The sequence below is a fragment of the Grampus griseus genome (genome assembly GCF_964374135.1).
Source record: "Grampus griseus genome assembly, chromosome: 5".
In the NCBI taxonomy this organism is placed as follows: domain Eukaryota; kingdom Metazoa; phylum Chordata; class Mammalia; order Artiodactyla; family Delphinidae; genus Grampus; species Grampus griseus.
Window position 1 is genome coordinate 76,579,817 of NC_138998.1, and position 24,924 is coordinate 76,604,740.

The window sequence follows — 24,924 nt, forward strand, 5'->3', positions numbered from 1 at the left end:
TAGCCCAAACAGGTAAATGTAAAAAGTAAACCAGAGAAACACTAGTAAAGCTGACAGACATCTAATCATAAACTTAAAAAAAGTGTTTCAACCATAGCAGTAGGCATTGGCATAGTAGGGTCAAATATTAAGAAAATATTTAAAAGAAGATAGTCTAAGGAACATGCTCTGCAAACTGTAAATTCTTATACAAAGTTAGATCTTATGCTTGGATTACCTTAACTTATATTCTACAATACAATGTTTTTATTAAGGTCTCTGCTAAAAACCTGTCACATAGAGAAACTTCTTTTTGTATTGTAAAATTATAGTTGAAGATACTATATAGTTTAATTCTCCAAAGAACAGGTTCCATACGATGAATTCCTTTTAGAATTTAGTAGCAGGGAAGAGTCCAAATCTTTGGAACCTCTTAGATAATACAAAATATACTAAAGTTTTCAGTTTTGTATTAGTGGATAGGAAGCTCAGATATAAATTTAATGTCTTAATAATTAGCAAATTTGCTTCCTCTTCCCTCCAATATCTTAATTTTCTGTTCCAGATTTTTATTGTACACATATATAAAATGATATAATGATTCAAATCCATTTTGGAAGCAGATATAACAATAAAATAAAATTCAAGATCCCTTGTAGCAACAAGGGTTCTGAGCTTATATTTTCCTTATTGTTTGAAAAGGGAACACTAATATATTAGGGAACTAATACTATACCGGGCCTAGAAGGGGGCAAGTGGAAACGGAGAGCTATATGCAAGTTATGAAGGCAAAGTGTAGAAACAAATAAACTTTGGTGACCAGGGTCTTACCCCTACCACAATTACTATAACATAAACACCCAAACTGCAGCTAGAAAAAAAAATGGAGATTTAAGTTTCCTTACTTTCAAAAAGACTGTGCCTCTCTAGAAGCACCTACCTGCTGAGAAGTGAGCAGCAGTTCAGAAGAACTTGCCTGCTGCTTTGGCTTACTACATCTCCTCACTCCACTACTGGTTTGGCTACATCTTAGACATCTATAGTCTGGCTACACATAAAAAAACTTCAACAAGAAGACGCTGTGAAGGACTAAATTGGAATCATCACAACTGTCAAAAAGAAGAAAACTCCAGTTACACATATCTAAACAGTTACTTTTTCCCCTGAATAATAAAAAATATAAATTCTGTTATATAGACACAAGCTTACGTACTTAATACTCTAAATCATAAACTACACTTCTCCCCTAGAACCATAACAAAAAACATTATGTTTTTAGAATTTTACAGTTAGTTCCCATGTCAATTAAAATGAAAAATTTCACTTAACATTTATTAATAATTTATTTTAAAGGGCCATTACATACTCATAGATTTTACCTCTTTCAATATCATCCATCGGAGATGCTGGGGACATCTTGTCTTCCGATGGAGAATGTTTTACAAGATTGGGAGTCCTAGTTGAATTCCGCATTTGTTGCTGCTGCTGCTCTATACGATACTGAATTTTACTGCTTCCTTCAACTCTGCAATTAAGAACATCAAAAGGTCAAAACAGGTATGATGATTGCAATATAACAACAATTTCAACTTACAAAGCTACTAAAATCGACCACTTATTCTTTTTCCTAGAGATCTTTAAAACGATATTCAAGGATTAAAGCATTAATTTAATTCATTATTTAACAAACCTTTATTGAGCCCTGCTATAGGCATGGCATACACACAAATCCACTGAGGGATACAAATGTGAATTTAAAAAAAGCCACTGCTCAAAACTGAAGAGATAAGACATACACAAATGACTAAAACAAAATGAAATTATACATGAGTATAGCAGACACATTACATTCCCTAAATTCTGAAATTACCATTTCTGTTAAAATTAAATCACTCTCACATTTCTCATTCATAAGGTTAAGACATGTTATTAAAGGAGGTTCGTATACTTTCCCTTCAATACTTAAAAAAAAAAAGTATATAACACAACTATGCTTGACTTTGCCTCTCCCATTTCCAGTCACCAAATCCTGTTAGTCCTTCCTTCACAAAGTATTTAGAACTTCACTTTTCTCTTCATTCCTACTCTAAAACATCGTGGTTTGTGCATTTTTCTCTTTCCCACATTGTTTCATTTAAATCAATTTGTTTGGTGGATTTACATTTCAAAACAAGAATGTAAGCATGTCGATCCCTGGTTAAAAAAACTTTAATATGCAACCACCGTCAATAAGACAATGTCCTAATTTCATAGTTAATATTGAAGGCAACCTACCTTTATAACCTTACCTCTAGTCTACTTTCAACCTCATATCCCACTTTCTATACTTGTATACAGGGAAAGAAACAAATCTCTGCTCTATTCAAGCAAGTCTTATTCATAGGTTCCAAATAAGTCAGATACATTCCTGTCTTGTTTACATCCTCATGTTCTCTCTGATCAATTAAATCAGTATTTTCCAAACTTTCCTACAAATAAAAATCACCTGGGAAGAGGGGATAATTAAAAAACAAAAAAAAGTTTCCTGGGCTCCTTCTCTGATCTGTAGTTGAACTGGGGAACTCATTTGTTTAACAAGCACCCAAAGGCAATCCTTATCATGAAATATGTTTGGGGGGGAAAAAAAGCCCTAAATCTTAACCTCCTCTTAAGGTACATCAGTAAGGGCTCCCTGAATGCTCCGATGAACCATGTCTTCCTTCCTTTAATTCCTAGGACAATTTTTATCTATACTATTTGTATGGCTTGTTAATGCACTGCCTATTTCCCCCCAAAAAACATGTTAATTAATGCACTGCCTATTTCCCCCCAAAAAAACAATTTGAGATGGCTATGTTCTCTTATTGACATTTTTAATAGAATTATCTGCTAATCCAATTAAAACGTGGACGTTCTGAGGTTAGTACTTGTATAGGAAGTTCTCCTTTTTCTTGCCTCACATTTTCTAAGTGCTTGATAAAATTTTACTACTGATAATGAAATTATTTTGGAGATTGTGTAATGGCTCCTTTTAGTCCAGTTCTACAAAAGTATCTACAGTAGAATAAAAGACGTACCTACATATAAGAAAACATACAGAAACAAAACAAGCTTTTAAATATCATAGGGAGAAATGGTAAAAGCTTCTGGCTAAAGGATCTTCACCAAATTTAAACTTGGAAAAAGATCAAAACATTTTTGTAGGGCTTCCCTGGTGGCGCAGTGGTTGAGAGTCTGTCTGCCTGCCGATGCAGGGGACATGGGTTCGTGCCCCGGTCCGGGAAGATCCCACATGCTGCGGAGCAGCTGGGCCCATGAGCCATGGCCGCTGAGCCTGCGCGTCTGGAGCCTGTGCTCCCCAACGGGAGAGGCCACAACAGTGAGAGGCCCACGTAACGCAAAAAGAAAAAAAAAAAAAATTTTGTACCAGACAGAAATAACCCTTATGTAATAGTGTGACTTAATCCAATAACTTTTTTCACTGACATTCTCTTAGCAATTTATGTGTTGATTAAATAATTTATTTCATTAACCACATACCTTGTTCTTTTTACAGTGATGTTGCTGCTGAGTTTTTCTAGTCGACATTCCCCAGTATCATGGTTAATAATCAAAATGCATTCTTTTAAGTAAGGTTTCTTTGAACCTTTGAAAACAGTTACTGGTGTAGTTGAACCCTGTTTAAAAAATTAATTATTATTACTTGAAATTTATCATAGAAATTCAGTTGAGAGGGCCTTTGAGATCTTCTGTCTTTCTCAATCTATTGATATACTGTACTTCAAGTCACCTAACTGCCTAAATTTACTACTCTGGCAATAAGGAGTATAGTAAAAAAGACAGATGAAGAGAGGCTGAGATCTCAAAATTGCTGTCTTGAGGAAAGGGAACAGAGGAAGCAGCTGCCCTGAGCCAGTAAAGATTCGTTTCACAAATCTTTGTAGACGTGGTCTACAACAGGAAATTGGGATTCAATTCTAATACAACCAATATACTTTACAATAAGGGAACAAAAGTCCTGAGTTATATTTCCTACTCTTCCTCTTCTTCCTACCTAAATTTAATTTTTTAAATCTGGCATTTTATTAAAGGGGGGCTTCCCTATGCAGATTAAGGAAAATGAATGTATCAGGGAACATATGTTACATTAAACTCACTGATCAATTTTAGTGTCCTTAAAAGTGGGACAACCAGACATTATGTGCTTCATGATGTGATATAAAAGAAAGTAGGCAGCATCACCTATAAAGTGTTCTTGCCTGAAAAAAAACCCACAAAGAATCTAACTCTCACCAAGGCTTTAGAAATAACTACCAGTTTATAGGAAATATGAGGAAGGAGAAACAAGTTATATAATCCCAGACAGAAGTAATTTGAAATCCAGAATGTGGGTATATTCTCTAGGACAATTAACCTGGTTTCTCCAACAAACCAGTGGCATAAAAGGGGGGAGGGACTTTTACAGAATAAAAGAGATAAGAAACATAATATCAGAATACAATATAGGAATATAAAATAGGTAAACAACAAGGAACTACTGTATAGCACAGGGAACTATACTCAATATCTTATAATAATCTATAATGGAAAAGAATCTGAAAAAGAATATATATGTATAACTGAATCACTTTGCTGTACACTTGAAACTAACAGAACTGTAAATTAACCTCAGTAAAAATAAATAAATAAAAATACAATATAGGGATTTTATATGGATTTCTAGGGAGAAAAACTGAAAAAGGACATTTTTGAAACCATCATGAAAACATGAATATGGACCAAGTATTACAATTAATTCTACTATGTGTGATAATAGCAGGGTTACCATGGTACTTAGGTGAAAATTAAAATATCCTTATCAGTTAGAGATGCATACATAGCATTTGTGAATGTCTGCGATTGCTTTAAAATATGCCAGGAAAAAAGTAGGAAGCTCTATTAAAAAAAGATTAGCGGGGCTTCCCTGGTGGCGCAGTGGTTGAGAGTCCGCCTGCCGATGCAGGGGACACGGGTTCGTGCCCCGGTCCGGGAGGATCCCACATGCCGCGGAGCAGCTGGGCCCATGAGCCATGGCCGCTGAGCCTGCACGTCCGGAGCCTGTGCTCCGCAACGGGAGAGGCCACAACAGTGAGAGGCCCGCGTACCGCAAAAAAAAAGGTTAGCAAAATGTTGATAATTGTTGAAGCTCAGTAAGTACACAGGAGTTCATTATACTATTCTATTTTCCATAATAGAAGGTTAAAGAATCCTGGTCATTACTAATAACCTACATCTACCTATGCTCCTCTTCTATCCTTTGTCCCTGCCTCCCTCAACCCTGAAGGAATTTTATGTTTCTCATTCTCTTATTTTATCCCACATATATGTATCCCTAAATAATATATTGTTATAATTGCTTGGTTTTGAACTTTATAAAAGTACATTAAATTTTTAAAGCACTGATTATAACAATTTTGCCAAATACAATAGTAATGTTAGATCAGGTTAGAAAAAGATGACTTCTAAAAAAGACTAAAGGGCCTATCATTTTTTTAAAAAATATTTATTTATTTAGCTGCACCGGGTCTTAGTTGTGGCACGTGGGATCTTCGTTGCCACATGTGGGATCTTCTTTGCGGCACGCGGGATCTTTTAGTTGAGGCATGCAGGCTGTTAGTTGTGGCATGCGGGATCTAGTTCCCTGACCAGGGATCGAACCCAGGCCCCCTACATTGGTAGCACAGAGTCTTAACCACTGGACCACCAGGGAAGTCCCAGGGGATATCATATTTTAAAAGTTAACAATCATTAGAGGCTTAACACATTACCAGAGGAGTATGAGATAAATTTGGTAATTGAGGATGCCATAAAAAAGGGGTAGGTTAGAGACCTCTGAGAGGCTGGGAGAGAAAATTATGAAACCAAAAGTAAGGAACAAGTTTTTCTAAAACAAAAATGATCTACAGGAAGTCAAGCATGCATAGCACATAGATAAGGACATATCTGGAGTGGCCCCTAGAAGAGTGAGATGCAGAGCACTTAGCTGAAGCCCTGTAAGGTAGAGAGCCAGAAGCATGATCATGACAAAACTAAGTTGGGCCTACTTGGCTGATAAGTATATTTTTCAAACGTCTTGACTAAAAACAAGTGAGTAAGATACCCCAGAATAGCAACCCAAGGGCTTCAAATTACATTTAAGAGAGTCACGTAATATATTCTTCTTAAAAAATACTTGTATTCTTACTTAGAAAACATTTTAAAATACATTATTGTACTCTGAGTTTCTGAAGGAGGAGGACTGGATTAGAAATTTTTTATTGCTCCTAGCACCTGAAGTACCAAGCTCTTCACAGGTACTCAATGAATGTTGAATGTGAACAATATGAACATTTTTACCATAAATAACAAGTTAAGTAAGCCTTTCACAATCCCTGTACCTGCCTTCTATACTTTGAACAAGTTTTTTTTTTTTTTTTTTTTTTTTTTAAATTTATTTATTTATTTTTATTTATGGCTGTGTTGGGTCTTCGTTTCTGTGCGAGGGCTTTCTCTAGTTGTGGCAAGCGGGGGCCACTCTTCATCGCGGTGCGCGGGCCTCTCACTATTGCGGCCTCTCGTTGCGGAGCACAGGCTCCAGACGCGCAGGCTCAGTAATTGTGGCTCACGGGCCCAGTTGCTCCGTGGCATGTGGGATCTTCCCAGACCAGGGCTCGAACCCGTGTCCCCTGCATTGGCAGGCAGATTCTCAACCACTGCGCCACCAGGGAAGCCCCTGAACAAGTTTTTTTAAATTAAACTTTTTTCCTCATTAAATTGAGCACCATTCTTATTTTAAATTTCAATTTCTGCCCTCTTATTTCATATTTCAAGAAAGGGGTATTAAACTATTAAGGTACCAGGAAACTCCGAAGCATATGAACTCTTTTTGCCTCTGAATAACTATGGAACACATGCTACCACCTCCATGTTTACTGCTATAACCCAACATCAGAACCCAATCATCAGGTCACCTAGATTACTGTTATCCTCCTCCCTATTCTCCTTCTAGTTTTATTTCCCATCTGCTAACAGGCGAATCTGATCATGCCTGATTATGAATACCAGGAAAGGAAAGTAATCAGTAATGGAATGGAAGAGTACAATAATACTCCCAAAGTAACATGAGGGAAAACAAAGAAAAAGAAAAGAAAGAAGAGACGCTTGACAAAACTAATAAAGAACAGAAAAAAGAAAACAAATTAAAATAACTAATACACATACTATAAGATGATAGAAATAAAAATCAAGTATAAAAACTTTGAACTAAATGTGGATAGAATTCTCCTAATAAAAATAGAAAGTGTCAAAATTGGTTTAAAAATGAAAGAGAATATTCTGTTAACAAAAGATATACTTAAAATGTAAGCTAAATAAAAGTAAGAGACACTTAGATTCCATGAACATACAAACAAAGAGAAAGCAAAGGTGGCAATATTAATATTAAACAAGGTGGTATTTAACCTTAAAATCACAGAAACAGGGTAAAAAAGGTTTATTATACAATGATAAAAATATAATTCATTTAGAAGTATAACTGTAATAGGACGTTAAAATAGGAGTCAAGTCCTAAAATAAGCTGAAGTCCCAAGAACATGGTAGGCTATTTTCCCATGTAAGCTAAGTAAACTCAATGGAAAGAATCAGACTAGACTCATCTTGGAAGGGACTTTGACCAACAGCGTCATCTAGAGTGGCATAGTAGCCATCAGACATATGGAACTCTCACAAGTCCAGGGTTTGTGGGCAAAAGCTGTTGAGCAACCACTAGAGATGCACTCATTGCATAATAGGAAGTGTAGCTGGAAGTTTCCTGTGGGTTATTTCATCAAAGTCCACAAAAGTACCTCACAAGATAGCACTAAAAATATGCCAAACTGGACAACACCAATAACAAATCATAACAGTCAAGTAAATCTTTTCCTTTCAATATTCAACATTTTGAAATTTTATAGCAGTCAACCATAGAGAATTGTTTACAAAAAAGAGAGATTTGTAAATGCCCAATATTAACCCCCTTAACAGTCTTCATTTTTATTAGTTTCTTCTATTTTATACTACCAAAGAAAACCTAGAGGAATGAGAATTAGAAAATCTACCCTATCGAAGAACCACCAGAACCTGAAGGTACTCTTAAAAGTATAATAATAAAAATTCTATTTTATGGAATGCCTCCAAGCTTCTAGGCATTTTCACCAAGATGATGAAAGCAAGTTGATAAAGAAAATAGGAGAATATAAATGCCTCAAACTAATAATCATTACATTTCCACAAAATTAAGAACTGTGAAGAAATGTAAACTTCCTACTTATTTGAAGAAGTTCTTTAATGAAGGGGTAAAACTCCACAAAATTTGAGAATATAATTTCTATTCTTATTCACAATTGTTCAAGGATTGTAGGCCCAGCAGAAAAAAAAATTTGCTCTTAGCAAGTGGTAATTTTAACAATTCTCTTCCATTCCAGCTATCTGAAAGATTCACAGGATAAAATTCAAATTCTTTTGCATTACACATCAGGCCCTTCTTTATCTGATTCCTAAATACCATCTCCGACTATGTCCCCATATGCACCCTTTCTTACCTAGCCATAGTGGCTTATATATAGTTCTTCAAATGTAACAGACTCTTTTGTTGCTTTGTCTTAGCCCACGTCTTTCTTTTCTCTAAGAGGTCCTTCCCTCTTTCCTTCACCTGGGTAATTTCAACTCATCTTCAAGACAGTATATCCTGATGTCTCCTCTCCCTCCCCAGGCTGAATCGCCGCTCTTCTGTACTCCCATAATATTCTGTGTATACCTTTATGATAGTCCTTACATTACTAAATTTTAATCAATTATCTCCTATCTTCCTCATTAAATGATAATATTTTTTAGGACACCTACCACGTCCAGTCTACCTCTGTCTTCTTTTTTTATTTTTATTTTTGGTCACGCCACATGGCATGCTGGATCTTAGTTCCCCCAACAGGGATCGAACCCGTGTCCCCTGCAGTGGAAGTGTGGTGTCTTAACCACTGGACCGCCAGGGAAGTCCCTACCTCTGTATTCTTAACAGCTACCTAGCAAAGGACTTACCACACAGAAAGTATATGCATATATGGACTGTCTGTCCAACCATCTCCCTTTCTCATACACACATATACACACAAAAATATTAAGGCGTAGTCATTTTGGACATATCTCTGGTGGGCTGAGGTGGGGAGGGAACTACTTTTTCCCAAATGATTTCTCTGCTATTTCATAAATTTACAATTTGAAGCTTGAAATTTTCCTCCTATAGTTGTCATTCCTTCAAGAAGTATTTTCAATTGAGACCAAAATCGAACACATGGTAGATGGTAACTCTTGATTAAAGCAGGATTATGTGTGAATGAAAAAGGTTTATTAATAAATGTAAGAATCCCCATCTGCTTGGAGTAGAAAGACAATGCAAGGGATGAGGATGGGAGGATTGCAATTTGAGAAAATAATATGCTACGTGGCAAAGAAGAACTCATCTAAAGTTCTGCAAACCAATCATCACTGATCAATAATCCTATAATCTGAGACCAGGATAACAGGTGGTGCCTGTTATCCACCTGAGGCTTTTCAATAACTTTTAAGATTAAGTGAATGATTTGGGCTTTTCTTTAATAAACCTCATAAAGCAAAAAAAGCCTTAGATTATTGGGTACTTAATATCCAAACTATTTTAGAGACACCAGAATCTGAACACTTTTTAAAAACAGAGTAATACAAAGGCTTACTAATCTACAATGTCTCAGACTGATTTCTTCAATTTCTAAGGGAGCAAATGAGAAATATACAATAAAATGCACCCACAAATTTCATTAACATTAGGGAAACCTTCAGAGGCAGCAACTCATATAGTCTGACATATAGGTGGGGTCTCAATATATAGTGTTGACAGACAAAAGGAAACAGATGGAAGGCTAGATAGAGGATAGAGAGCTTGCTTGCTATACCTCTAACCATGACAAGCCATCACATAAATGTATACAAGAGAATGTGGATGAACTAGCACAAAACCATTCCTATTACAAAAGTTAAAACAATGTAAAAAAATCTCAGAAAGTCTAGTGTTTTCTATGTTAGAGTATAAAGTTAGTCTTGGTTTTCTTTGAGAATAGATCAAGTCAGTATAAAAGGAAAAAGAAACTTAGGTTGAATGCTAAGAAATTTCTAACTCAAGGACTGAGAAAACTAGAGCATACAACAAAGAACTTGCATATTTATGTAAACAGTATTTGACAGCATTACTTTGATATATCTGAAAATTTTTGAAATGGGCAAAATTTTGGTAAAGGCCTACCTGACCTAGTCTCTTTCTTTTCCAGTCCATTCCCTAAGTCATTGTTAAAATCACTCCCAAAGCAAAAATCTAATCATGTTAGCTCTCTGCTTAAAAACCTCTAATGGTTCTCTAATACCTATGACATAATCTCAAAATTCTACATTACAACATAAAAGATTCTTTATAATCTGGTCCCAACCTACCTTTCCAGTCTCTATTCCTATCAATCATTTTTCATTATTCTGTAATTTACTACATTCATTCATTTATTCCACTTGTCCTTTCTCCATTTGGAGCCTTTCACATACTGTTCCTTTTGCCTAGAATATTCTACTCCTCTTATAACGAATGAAATTCCACTTGTCCTTTAAGTTTCAGCCCACATAGCATATGCTTTATGAAGCCTTTCAAGATTCCACCAGGCAGGGCTTCCCTGGTGGCGCAGTGGTTGGGAGTCTGCCTGCCGATGCGGGGAACGCGGGTTCGTGCCGCGAAGCAGCTGGGCCCGTGAGCCGTGGCCGCTGAGCCTGCGCGTCTGGGGCCTGTGCTCCGCGGCGGGAAGGACCGCGGCAGTGAGAGGCCCGCGTGCCGCAGGGGAAAAAAAAAAAAAAAAAGATTCCACCAGGCAGAGTATCTAATTCCATTTATGTGCTTAAACAGAATTTTGTCTCTGTTCTAATCTATAGCACTAGATAGATGTTTATATGTCTGTCTGCTGTAACAGATTAGGACTACATGGCAGGGCATATGTTATTATTCCTAGTTTGGAGAACAAAATCTGGCTCATAATAGTGATTTAATAAATACCTGTTTAGACCTCCAATTGTTTCAAATCATTTAATATGATAGTTCTTGAAACTTACAAAGTAAATTTTAAGAGTTTAAGATTGTTTTACTTAAGATAGTTTAAAATATGATTTTTTTGCTTTGCTATATTTATTAATTTTTTAACTGACTACCACTACATGAATTGTACAATCATTTTCATTTAAATTTAGTGGAAATCCTGTAAAAACATCTATTTAGTTTAAATATATGGAAATACTCACTTCTATATTTGGTAGAGTAATTGTCACCTGTTCACCTTTGCCGACTTCAAGCTCTCCTTCACAAGAAGTGTCAATAGAAGCAGGTTTGAAGTCATCTAAAAATAGATATAGATACTGGTTTTTATAAGATGGAAGAATACCTGAATACCTGGGTATCAAAAATATGAGCATGTTTCAGAGTGATAAATCATTTTTCAATAGCCAGTAATTAAAAAGGCTTAGAAGAGTCTTAATATTGCAAACAAACAAAATACAATCCAGATTATTTGTGTATGTATAATTCTGAGAGAAAAAGAAATAGCTACACTCTAAAACAGTATTCCTCACTTCATGATCTCTTGGGATCCTGTTTAGATCAAGATGAACTAGACTACGATGTTCCACTGCTAAAAATGAAATAATGTCAGTATCTTGACAATTTTCTAAAAACCAATATCAGTAGAACATCTTCAATTTTCAGTTTTTTTCCTCCCCTAAATTTTTCTTAAACCACCTTGGGCTCCTACTACCACTTGTCTGCTGTCCTAGCAGAATACAAAATGAATGAAAACACAGCAAACACACATTCATGGGGAAAATTTAAAGAAAACTTATTCAGTTTAACAGCTTGAGTTTTTCATGGATACATACACCACTAAAAGATGTGTAAATTTAACCAAATCTGCCACTTCAGAAGAAATTAAAATAAGTTTTCATTTTGAATTAGATTATAATTCAACTGATGTCATTAAAATATATCACCTAGAGGGAACACAGGGTGCTAAGATATTTCACATACTGAGCAAGTTTAAAAACCTCTAAGATATGAAAGTCACTTAAAAATAATTCACATCAGTATACATCAATGACTAATAAGAACCTGCTGTATAAAAAATAAATAAAATAAAATTCAAAAAATATATATATATACATCAATGACTGAAAATAATTCTGATACAGAATTCCTTTGCTGTTGCCAGGTTATCTTCTGGTTTCTTTTAAATAGAGGCTGGTAATCCAGATTTTTGTATAAAAGATCTTGATTTTTAGGTATTTACAACCAAATCATGTTAAAACAACAACTGTGTGGGTCAAAAAAAGCATCTCTAAAGTCAAAATCAGCTGATAGGATGTAAATCTATAACCTCTGTTTTAGTGTTTAAAAACAGATTTTTTTTCTTTATATCATTACTTCTGATCTTCACAACTCTCTGAATTGAATATTCTCACCCATATTTTACTGATGGTGAACTCCTCTAAAGTAACGAAGCCAGTAAAAGATAAGCGAGGAACTCAAGCCACACACTCTACCCAGCCCATATTATATAGCCTCTTTGCCTTAGATCCACAGTTCCAAACTTTTGTGTATATGCATGTGTCTGGAGGGGTGGTGTTAGGAGATGAGGGATAGTCATAAGTCCCTATCGGAATCTGATGAAAATTATAGACCAGCTACAGATCCTCTCTGTATAAAAATGCATATATGGGGACTTCCCTGGTGGCGCAGTGGTTAAGAATCCGCCTGCCAATGCAGGGGACACGGGTTCGAGCCCTGGTCCAGGAAGATTCCACATGCCGCAGAGCAACTAAGCCCATGTGCCACAACTACTGAGTCTGCACTCTACAGCCCACGAGCCACAACTATTGAGCCCGTGTGCACAACTACTGAAGCCCGTGCACCTAGAGCCCATACTCCACAACAAGGGAAGCGAAGCCACCGTAATGAGAAGCCCGCACACTGCAATGAAGTTTTGCTCGATGCAACTAGAGAAAAGTTACTCGATGCAACTAGAGAAAAGTTGCTCGATGCAACTAGAGAAAAGTGTTGCTCGATGCAACTAGAGAAAAGCCCACATGCAGCAACAAAGACCCAATGCAGCCAAAAATAAAAAAATTAATTAACTTTTAAAAAAGTAATACATGCTTAAAATATGCATATATGAATATACATATCAAATTCTATATAATTTCAAGGGATTCACAAGCCCTTGAAGCCTATGCATAAATGCCTATAGTATATGTGATACCAATAACAGACAGAAATGTACTCAAAATATCTGTAGGTTTGCTTAATGAGCTGGAATTTATAACCAGTAAGTCCATCAAAACTATTCTGAACCTATTTATATTTCTAATTATTATTGTTAGAATAAATTGCACATTTTATTACTTGTTATATTAAGTAGCGTTGTCTTTTATTTACCTTCACACAAGAAATTTCTTTTTAAGTATACAAATTTTGAGATTCAAGGGGTTAAATATAGCTCTAGAACTACAGAATTTGTTGAATAATCTCATGTTCATGCTTTCCATATGTTTTCTAATGTCAAATGTATTCTCTTCTAAGTTGGAATGATTCCAGACTAAATAGTTTATTTCTTTTGGTTCTTCTTGGTTTGGAAGCCTCACCACTAATTTTATCGTTTATTTTCTCTGGATTTCCTTCATTTATGTTATTTTCTTCAGATTTACAATACAATTACTTATATTACATAAAGAGTGGAAAAACATTTCCTGCCTTATTCTCAACACTTTTCCTATCATTGTTGATCACTTCTCTGACTATTTTGGCTGTAGCATCACACAATGTCAATATCTTCACAAAAGAGTCCACAATTAGTAACATAAATTTATTTCCTGGGATCTGAACTAATTCAACTAACTCCAAAACCCATACCCTTTCCAGTATACCACACTAATCAGAGAACATTAATTGTAAATATAATTTCAATCCTATTTTTCATTAGTGTACTTTCTAATGTGTGCCCATACCAAAGCTTAACAACCAGTTTTTTGGGAGTGGCTCCACTTGGTGCCTCAGACAATCTTCCTGTAGTCACTGTCCATGAGCTCATCATTTCATGACAGGAAAAAATGGTGTCATTTACAAACTTAGGAATTTCAATCTTTATTCCCTTATCTGGTTATAAATTGTAAAACTAGTACTAGCTCAAATCCAAAATTTATTCTAATGGGTCCTATTGCTCAAACTCTTCTACCCAGTGAAGCATCTGCTGTTAAGCATTAAGTTTATCATTTACAGAACATCCCACGTCTTCCCTACCACATGCCAGACTATGTTTTTGATAGGTTTTACTGCCAAGCCCTGATAAATGCTTTTTTTTTTTTTTTTGCAGTACGCGGGCCTCTCACTGTTGTGGCCTCTCCCGTTGCGGAGCACAGGCTCCGGACGCACGGGCCCAGCCGCTCCGCGGCATGTGGGATCTTCCCAGACCGGGGCATGAACGCATCCCCTGCATCGGCAGGCGGACTCTCAACCACTGCACCACCAGGGAAGCCCGATAAATGCTTTTTGAAAGTCTAGGTAAAGTACATTTATTGGCACTCTGCATACACACATGAATATAACCCTTCAATAATAATGGTGACTACTATTTATTCTCTACCATGCACCAAAAACTGTGCTAAGTTGTTTATACTATCTTACTTAATCCTGAAACTCTGAAATGTAGATATTACAATTTCCATTTTACATTTAAGAAAACTGAGACTGAAAGCTTCGAGAATATTACCAAAGTTACATTACACATATAGGTGGTGGAGGTCAGAATTCACATCCAGGTTTTTCCAAAACCTCAGTGTATTGAACAGGCATCATTACCCAAGTACATAAAGATAGAATACTACTTTCTCCCAGGTAACATTGATTTGTTATAAATTAGGTCCACCCTGAAGGGGATTAAGAAGTACAAGCCTCCAGTTACATAAGAAACAAGTCATGGGGATATAATATACAGCATAAGGAACATGGTCAATAATATTGTAATAACTTTGTATGGGGACAGATGGTTACTAGACTTATCTTGGTGATCATTTCATAATGTATGCAAATGTCAAATCATTATGTAGGAAACCTGAAACTCACATAATATTGTATGCCAACTATGTTTCAATAAAAAAAATTTTAAATAAATAAATGTCATGCTAAAATATATTTGAACCATCCTTACAAATTATCATGATACTTTCAATATATATCTTTACAGCCTTACCTGTTAAAAAAACTTAGAAGATTTAGAAAGATATTTACATTTAGTGAATGAATGAAAGCTTCAAGCATTATATAAAACTGATATTGAAAATATTGTATTTTTCACATACCTATCAATTTAAGGGCAGTTCATAATTTTAATAAAAAATGATAGAATGGCTGAATTTATTGCTTCATTCTATAGATGAGCTCAGCAACTTAAAGTGAATTGTCTATTTTACATGTTAATAAAAAGTTGAAATTAATGTATTATCTGTGTGTATTTCTGTTCTACTTTATTACAGAGCTTAAACATGAGTATATTTTTCTGAAAATAGAAACAAAGTTCTTCTTCAGTTCCCTGAGGAAAAAACATATCTTTATATGTAGTAGTGATAATTAAAAATACTAAACATTTTTGGTTTTCAGAAAGAAAAATGTGCAATTTTTTAAAAAAATAAATAAATCATATCCACCTGCCTGTATGAAACTCTATAGTTTCCATCCCTCACTCTGAGTCCTTAAGGATGAGAATCATATGGGAAATGAACCTATCCTCAAGGATAATGATTGGTTTTCTTTTAATAAATCTAGAAAGGTTCTGTCTGCTTCAACAAGAATAAAACTAAGGGCTGAAAACCTTTCTGATGTCTTCCACAGGATTAAAGGTGTATTCAAACATTTGGGGTTTTTGTGGTTATTATTATTGTTGTTTTGTTTATTTTCATTCTTGTAACAGGATCACCCGATACTCTGATTCTGAAGACACGATTCCAGCATTTTGAGAACTTTTATAAATAAAAGGCTTTGAAGCACCTGCAAAGTGCTTTTCGAAGGCTATTTCTTATTCACTTAATTTGGGGCTTATGCCCTTAAAAAGAGACTATATACCCAAGTTACACGAAAATAGATTCTTGAGCAAATTTGTGTAATCTCAAACCTTATCATTAAAAAAACTGATACTAAGATTACTGCATACCTGAGAAAGAAGAGGAAAGGAGAGGGAAGTTATTACTTGAGAGAAAGGCATGGAGAAACCAGGTAAGAACTATATCATACTTCTGAAAAATGGGGCTGAAGAAGGAGAGAAACTGCACAGCCAGCACTAGCTGTTTCAAGGTCTTAGACCACAAAGTATGGTAAAGAAGGGACAGTGTTGAAGATCTGTTTGCAGATATCGCCCCCATTTATTCTATCAACCGGATATTAATTTTGCTTAATAAAATCCTTTCATAAAATGTAAATATATCCTTGGAGAGTTAAACTTATTGGTTCTTCATACCTTTACTCTGAGTTACTGTAATTAGATTGTGTACAACTTAAGTAAACTTTTGGAGAATGTGAGTTTTAATTGAAACATGGAACACTTCAGAGTAAAAACCATAAAGATCTCTGAACAGTCTAAGGACAGAATGACTGAGAAGGGTGGAATGATGAGACACTAAGGAAGGGCAGGGCTAGAAAGAGGAAGTGAAAAAATACCTACTTTACAATTTGGCCACAGAAAAATAAGAGGTTATGATTCAATGATCTCAAAGTTTCCTTCCCACTCTATAATTCTATGAGGGCTATTATGCAAAAAATGAATGTTTTACATACCAAATCATAATATACTATATTTTCCTTCCTGGAATCTACACCATCCAACTATTAAAGCATCCAACTACTGAAGCAGAACTGAGGTAGCCTCAATAACATAAAAGAGAAAAATGTATCAAAACTAGTTCCAGAGGACAAAGGGAAACCAAAAGGAGAAATCACAGGGGGTAAATATCTTTCTAATAAATTCATAACACACCCTTCAGTACAGTGATAATCAGTATTTGATAAGTGACTGAATGAAATCAGGGGTCCAAAAGAGATACAGATTATTAGAATCGTCCAGAATATTTCTCCAGGAACACAGTAAATAAGAACCCTCATCAGTCAGACACCAAAAGTGAAGAAAGGAGAGAATGTTTTCCTACCAACCTAAAGGAATTTTCATCAGCCAGACACCAAAAGTTAAGAAGGGAGAGAATGTTTCCCTACCAACCTAAAGGCATTTTCCCTTCCCATTTCCCTTTGCCCCCTTCCATTTGTCACCTTATTACAGCTGTTCCTTGAATAACACGCACCGGTCTGCACCGCACGGGTCCACTTACATGAGGATTTTTTCCATTAAATAGAGTATCTGTATTTTCATCTTAAAGATCTTTAAATTAACGAAGTGTGGGGAAAAGTCTGTGTTCCATTAGAGATCACAATACGTGTAATGAAAAAAACTACAGAGTTTGAGTCCTGATTCTACCCAAACGGCTTCAGCTTCGGGATCTTGGGTGAGTCATGTATCGATTCCTTCGTTTTTGAGGCAGAGATAGCAGTCCGTGGATTTTCCACTGCGCGGGGTCGACGTCCCTAACCCCTGCGTTGTTCAAGGGTCAACTGTATACTTTCCTTACCACCTCTGCATGATCCGCCAGTCACGTCTGCCTCCACCCATAGTCACCCCTGTAGACCTCCTCCACAAAGCGTCCCTTTCTACCTGCTGGTCTTACCTAAATCTCTCTGCTCAGAATTACCCACACCTGCTCGACCAGGCTGCTTCCACCGGTCCCCTAGCACTCCGGACAGGGCAGCGGGTCGCGCTGGGCATCGCATTCTCCCATAGAATAAGGGGTGGGGGCCTCTGTTCGAACACGACTTGGAGAGAGTTGTGCTTCCGCACCCCCATACCCAGAGCTCCCCCCAGTTTCCCCGGGGGTCGTCCTCACTCACAGCGCACAGTGTGGAAGGCGCAGCGCGGCTGCTTCTCAAAACTCTCCCCTAACTTGAGAACCCGCTCGCGACTGTCAATATGCGAAGTTCCCGCGATTCCATTCATCATTCTCCTCCGGCTCCAACTCTGCCTCGGCCACCGACGCTCACTACCCTCTGCCAACTCAGCCTGAAGAACAGGCGCTCGGCCGCCGCGGGCGTGGCCACCATAGCCTCCGCCCCGCGGCCGACAAGCGCGGTCCCACCCGGCCTCTCGCGTGCTGATTGGCCTCCTGGAGATTGGCGCCCCGCCCCTTGGCCCCGAGGCTCCTGGTCCTGCAGCCAGGCTCCATTTCCCACGTTGCGACGCACGCAGACCCCGGCACGCCGCGTTTCTGAGGTGCGCGGTGGGGGCGGGGTTATTCGGCGGAGCAGCGTGAAACAGGACTGAGGTAGCCGACCTGACTGGGCGGCTGGGGAAGGAGGGCGCCCCGGGATACCGGGAGGCCCGGACCGCAGGCTTCTGGACCAAGCGACCCGTCTTGTAGGAGCTCTTAAAGGGAGAATCGGCCTGCTCCACGCCTTTTCTGTGGAGATCTGGTGTGGAAACTGAGGCGGGGGAGGGGCGGAGCCTGGGCACTAGGCCTGATGTCTTGTCCAAGGCCAGATAGCACGAAAGCCGGCTCTAGAATCCGGAGTAGAGACGCCCGTGGCCTCAGAGACGCGGTCGGTGGACCTGACTGAAGGCGACGCCGTTGCCTCAGCAATCGTTTTTTGACCTTATGTTCCAGAGGAAGTTCCTGGTGGTATAAGGACTGGGATAGAGGGAGGAGGGTGAAGTGGGGCGGGTAAAAAAGTTTCAGAGTTTGGAACTGCAGATATTTAGGATTACTTGCAGCTGGAATCCATTGGGTTACCTTCTTTATCTTCTTCACAGTGATCTGTGGCGGCGGTAACGGCACGGCCCTGAAGACCGAATTCCCAAAAGATCAAGGCCAGACCTTGTGCTCTGGCAGCAGGGTAATAGCATTAATAATTGAAAAATAATTGTCTTTTTTTTCATTTTTTCTGTCAAAAGTTCGTGAGTTTAAGGGTAAAGATGAGAGAAGTGCTGTATTAGAAGAGAAGCATCCAAGAGAAGGTGTACAAATGGTTGCCATAACGGTGGTTTTTCAGGGTAATTACGTAATCCGAAAACTTTCTTACTTAACTGCTACCGTCGCCAGGTTTGTAATTTATTGTTCCAGGCAGGTAGATGAATGTGTCTCTCGCAGCCTATCCGCTTGTCCAAATTCTACTCTTTTAAGGCGGACTAAGACTGTTCCCTGAGGTAGTTAAGCGCTCGGGTTCTAAAGCCAGAATCTTTGGGTTTGAACCCCAGCTTCATACTCTGTACAGTATGACTTTGTGCAAACCAAAGTTAAGGATGCTGATCATTAAAATGGGAGGAAAAAATAATAGTACTTATTATACCTTACAGTTGTTGAGAGGATTAAATTAGGACAAGAAAGCATTGAAAACAATTCATGGGATAAAGTAAAAGCTCTCTGAATGGTTATTATTTCTGAGACTTTACTGTCATGCAACATTTTAGGGCCATCTTTGGTGGTTGCCTTCTTTTCTAAACCTTGAATTACTCTAGGAGGTAGGAATTATTATTTTGTTTACAGGTAAGAAAGCTTGTTCATGGAAACCCTGTCCTCTGACTCTGTGGTCTTTATTCTTATCATCTGTGTCACCTATTTGGCATGTAATGTATTTTACATAATTATTTTATTTTACATATGTGCGTATATAGGTCTGTGTGTATACTTTTCTTTCCTAACCAGAATGTGAGCAGGAAATCTGTCCTATATAAAATCTTTGTGAACCTTGGGTCTATCATAGAGCCCTACGCATGTTTGGTGGTGGTGATGATGTTTTAGTGATGTTTTATTATATTAGCCAGAGGGGAAAAACAGTGTTGTGAATCTATTTTACTTTAAAAAGGCTTTCAACCGGAAGTCTGAGGTTTCCATTTATAACCAGGAGAAAAGCAGAGCATCAAGAAGTTGAGGTTTTGGAATACCCAAAGTTTGTACATTTATTCATTGTTTCAACATATATAAATACTAAGTACCTACCACGTGCCAAGTGCTAGTTTAGCCTCTGGGAATATAACAGTGAACCAAAGAGGTAAGAAGGCAGCCACCAAGGATGGTATGAGTTTTGCCCTTGTGAAGCTTACCTTCTAATGTGAATTTTCTCTAAACATACATCTAAATGAAATATGTTGTACTAGCCCAGGAAGAAACAAATAGACTAATGGACTAAATAGAATGTAAAAATATACCCAAGTGACATTTCAGATTGCTTCTCTTGTATCCATTCATGATAAATTATCTCAGAAATTTATGATAGCTATGTGCATTTGTTCTTTTTACACCAATCTGTAACCTCATCTGACGTTATAGCTTCCTATCTTAAACCACTCACAAAAATAACTTACATTTGTATTGAAGATATAAATAAAGTATGTTTTTGAAGATATAAGTAAAACAAAATAATAAAAACAGTAGAAAAAATTAGATTATATTTTAGCTCTTAGGGTAGGGAGGACCTTTCTAAGCATGACACCAAAGGCAAAGTCATAGAGGGAAGATTGTTATACTTGACTACATAAAAATTGTAAAACTACGGTAAAACCATAATCAAGCTTTAATAAATAAACGACAGATGAGGATAAAGTGTTTATAGCCAATATAAAAGATAAAGGGTGTATATCCATGTATGAAAAACTTAAAGCTTCTACAAAAGAATAAGATAAGCCAATAGAAAAATTGTTGAGGGATGTGAAGAGAAAATATATAAAAGAATAAATGGCCCGTGAACATGCAACGTGCTGAACCTCCCTAATAAAGAAATAGAAATTAAAACAAGATGATTGGGCTTCCCTGGTGGCGCAGTGGTTGAGGGTCCGCCTGCTGGTGCAGGGGACGCGGGCTTGTGCCCCGGTCCGGGAAGATCCCACATGCCGCGGAGCGGCTGGGCCCGTGAGCCATGGCCGCTGAGCCCGCTCGTCCGGAGCCTGTGCTCCGCAATGGGAGAGGCCACGACAGTGAGAGGCCCGCGTACCGCAAAATAAAAAACAAAAAAACCAAAACAAGATGATACCATTTTTCACCTAGCGGATTGACAAAAATATAAAATATAACATTAGGTACTATTGAAGGCATAGTAAAGTGAGCACCCTCATACATTGTTGGTGGAAGTATAAATTGGAACACCCATTTTGGAGAAAAATTTGGTATCTAATCAAAAATTTTAAAATATGTGTCCTGCCACCCAGCCATCTGACTGCAAGGGAAAAATTCATCCCACAGAGTACTATCATGAGTACCTAAGACATATACTTTGATATTCATTGCAGCATTGCTTGTACTAGCATACACTCTGAATGACTTCCAGTAGAGGAGATGTTTAAATATATTTTGATACTCTCTTACAAAGGAAACATAGCATAATGCAGCCATTGGAAAGAATGAGATAACTATATCCACTCTCCTAGAAAGTCTATGTGCCAAGAGTTGTGCTGGGCTTTCTTTAAAAATGTTTCCAGAAAACTTGTTTTTTAATGATCTGTATTTTACCTAAAAAGGAATGATTTTTGGATCCTGTATTATGGCCAACTCTTTTTTTTTAAAATATTTTATTTATTTATTTACCTTATTTTTGGCTGCATCAAGTCTTAGTTGCAACATGTGGGATCTTTCGTTGCGGCACGGAAGCTCTTCGTGCCGGCATGCAGGCTTCTCTCTAGTCATGGCCTGCACATTTTCTCTCTCATTGTGGCGTGGGCTGCAGAGCGTGTGGGCTCTGTAGTTTGCGGCACGCGGGCTCTCTAGTTGAGGCGTGTGGGCTCAGTAGTTGTGGTGTGTGGGCTTAGTTGCCCCACGGCTTGTGGGATCTTAGTTCCCCAACCAGGGATCGAACTTGCATGCCCTGCATTGGAAGGTGGATTCTTTACCACTGGACCACCAGGGAAGTCCCCAACTCTTTAATATAAAGGGTGAACTGTGGTGCCAGTTATGAAGAATAATAGCTTAAAAAGTGAGAAGTAGGTTATTTGGGAATATGTTTTGTGTTTCTTTACTCTTTTATGTGGGAAGGAATATAATGAACATTGTAATGGAAATTGGATTCATACTGATCTGGATTTGAATACTGACTCCACCACATGCTGGTGGAACCGTGACAAGTTTCTTAACTTCTTCAAACTTTACTTTTTTTTAATCTGTAAAATGTAGGTGATTAAAGACTCTACCTCATAGTCCTGTTGTGAGGATTAAATGAGATAATGCATATGAAAGCACTTAGCACAGTGCTTAATTCATAGTAAGCACTTAATATATGTTAGTGTTTATTATAAATAAGTTAAGATTATACTTTTTTAAAAATGGTATCTTTGAGCTTTGAATGCCTTAATTAAAAGAATTTAATTTTCTTTAAATTTTTTAAAGAAAAGTTTTAGCGACAAATTGAATTGGGATGTGGATTTTTTTTAAGATAATTGATTTATTCACTATGCTATTTATAAACAAGCTTTGGTTATCTTATAATAACATTTCTGAATTGTGTGTTGGGAATCCCCAGGACCAACTCCAGGTTTAGTAATTTGCTAGGAGGGCTCATAGTTCTCAGGATATAATCATAATCATAGCTATGATTTATTACACTAAAAGGATACAAAGGAAAATCGTCAAAGGGAGAAGGCAGATGAGGTGAAATTCAGAGGAGAACAGGTGCAAACTTCCAAGAGTCCTCTCCCAGCGGAGTCACATAGGACATGCTTAATTCCTCCTTCAGTGAGTTGTAGTAACACGTTGAAGTGTTGTTTACCAGGGATGCTCACTGGAGACTCAGTGACAAGAGTCTTTATTGGAGATGGTCATGTAGGCATCCTCTGCTACCGCATATCAGAATTCCAGACTTCAGGAAAGAAAGCAGGTGTTCAACATAAACCACATTGTTTTTACAAAGTTTAGGCCCAGTGAGCCAGTCATACTAGGAAATTGGTGGAAACCCTCCTGAAATCCAAGTTCCTAGACACCAGGCAAGGGCCAACCTTGTAAGAAGACCTTTAAAAAAGATATCAGTCTTAGGCCTGTATTAGCTCATTTCTGCACACTCGGTTTCTCTTTTATGATGAAAGAAAATTAACTCCTAACCTAGGATTGTTGTGCAGATTAGGGAGAGTGAATGTGAAGCACCAAGCACAGTTTCTGACTCTTAGAGAGTGCACAATAAACAGTACCTAGTGTAGCTGTTACAGTATGGTATAAGGGTCTTTAGCTCTTTTAGAGGTACACTAGTTGGAAAAACCAATTTCTCCCTATAAGGAAGAAATGAGAAAAATCTACCCTTCACTTCTTGAACCAAGCAAAGCTGCTGTCATTTATATTTCAAACATTATTTAGGGGGTGAATGTTTTAGGCTGTTGACCTTTATTTTTCTGATTTTGTCAAATATAGGTGGTATGAGAAATGAAGCCAATGGGTAGAGACCCAAGGATCTTATCTCTAGCTGCTGAAGTTGCAATAAGTCCTGAGCAGAATGTCCCTGTTATACTGTTGAAGTTAAAAGGTAAGAAAATCTTTTTGTGATCGGCTGACACTTAAACAAAACAAATTCCATCATGGGTACAATTTTAGCATTTGTTTTTAATTTGTTCAGTGAAATCTTAACACTGTGATAAAGCAGTGATTTCTTTTTCCTTTTTAATGTATTTTTAGTCATTATTCAACCTATAAAAATACGGATAACTCTTGGATTTATTGAGCAAAAATAAGTATATCTTATTTCCTTTTGCCTTAGAAATAATAAACAACACACCTTTTGGAAGCTCAGAGTTGAAGAAAGTCAAACAAGATATATATTGTTATGATCTCATTCAGTATTGCCTCTTGGTCCTCAGTCAAGATTGTTCTCGAATCCAGGGTGGTTGGACTACAATTTCCCAGCTTACACAGATATTAAGGTAAAATGAACAATAAATCAGCTTGTTGTTAAGGGATATAGTAGTAGATTTTTTTTTTTTTTTTTTTGCGGTACGCGAGCCTCTCCCTGTTGTGGCCTCTCCCATTGCGGAGCACAGGCTCCGGACACGCAGGCTTAGCGGCCATGGCTCACAGGCCCAGCCGCCCCGTGGCATGTGGGATCTTCCCGGACCGGGGCACGAACCCGTGTCGCCTGCTTCGGCAGGCGGACTCTCAACCACTGCGCCACCAGGGAAGCCTGAGTAGATTCTTAATTTCAACATTTGCTTTCTTTGCTTCATCTGGCTAACAAGCATTGGCATCCCATGGTATGTTATGGATGTACTTTTCCTTCATACTATATATTATTATTCCTAACTGTATTTGTGAATATTTCACTGTCAATTTCACTCCATAAGCTCTACGAAGATGGTGATCTTGTGCTCACCACTGAATCCCAAGGGCCTAATAGACTAAAGACTAAAGAATATTGAAGAAATAAATAGATTAAGGCACTAGCTTTATACTGGAAAAACTTACAGTAGACATGGGATGACAGTCATGTGGATTTATCATACAAGGCAGAATGAAATAGGTGCTGAAATGAAAGGCATAAGCAAAGGGCTGCAGAAGAAGAGATACAGAAACTTAATTTCACAGTGTATTGGTATAGCTGTCTCAACTGTATATTTCATTAAGTAACCCAAATCATGTCAATAAATTTAGAAGCAGCATTTACTGATCAGTAGATGCTAGATCAGCCATGCTAGAAATTTTGAGAAAAAGATCAAAATCTTTTTTCATATAGGAGGCAATAAAATAAATCAGGTGTTCTCAGTGTCTAAGCCACTTCCTAATTAAGTAACTGAAAATGCGCAGTACTAGTTG

General features: G+C 37.5%; 2 protein-coding genes across 4 annotated transcripts in view; one reads left to right on the top strand and one right to left on the bottom strand.

Moving 5' to 3' along the window:
• EAF2 (ELL associated factor 2) overlaps positions 1 to 18,186 on the bottom strand; it is a 50,160-nt gene extending 31,974 nt beyond the window's left edge. Inside the window, exons 1-4 of the mRNA XM_082654797.1 lie at positions 18,044 to 18,186; positions 11,317 to 11,411; positions 3,499 to 3,635; positions 1,359 to 1,504 (exon numbers count right to left, since the gene is read on the bottom strand). Of these exons, the coding sequence (XP_082510923.1) occupies positions 1,359 to 1,504; positions 3,499 to 3,635; positions 11,317 to 11,411; positions 18,044 to 18,152 (487 nt within the window). The 5' untranslated portion in view covers positions 18,153 to 18,186. The remainder of the gene's footprint in view (positions 1 to 1,358; positions 1,505 to 3,498; positions 3,636 to 11,316; positions 11,412 to 18,043) is intronic.
• A 203-nt stretch (positions 18,187 to 18,389) lies between these two features.
• Positions 18,390 to 24,924, top strand: part of IQCB1 (IQ motif containing B1) — a 45,962-nt gene continuing 39,427 nt past the window's right edge. For 2 of the 3 annotated variants that reach the window (XM_082654673.1, XM_082654675.1), the window contains exons 1-4: positions 18,390 to 18,474; positions 18,960 to 19,042; positions 23,533 to 23,644; positions 23,876 to 24,038. In XM_082654673.1, coding sequence (XP_082510799.1) covers positions 23,545 to 23,644; positions 23,876 to 24,038 — 263 coding nt within the window. In that variant the 5' untranslated portion in view covers positions 18,390 to 18,474; positions 18,960 to 19,042; positions 23,533 to 23,544. Of the gene's footprint in view, positions 18,475 to 18,506; positions 18,623 to 18,959; positions 19,043 to 23,532; positions 23,645 to 23,875; positions 24,039 to 24,924 lie in introns of those variants that run through there. The other variant, XM_082654674.1, reaches the window with a different exon arrangement.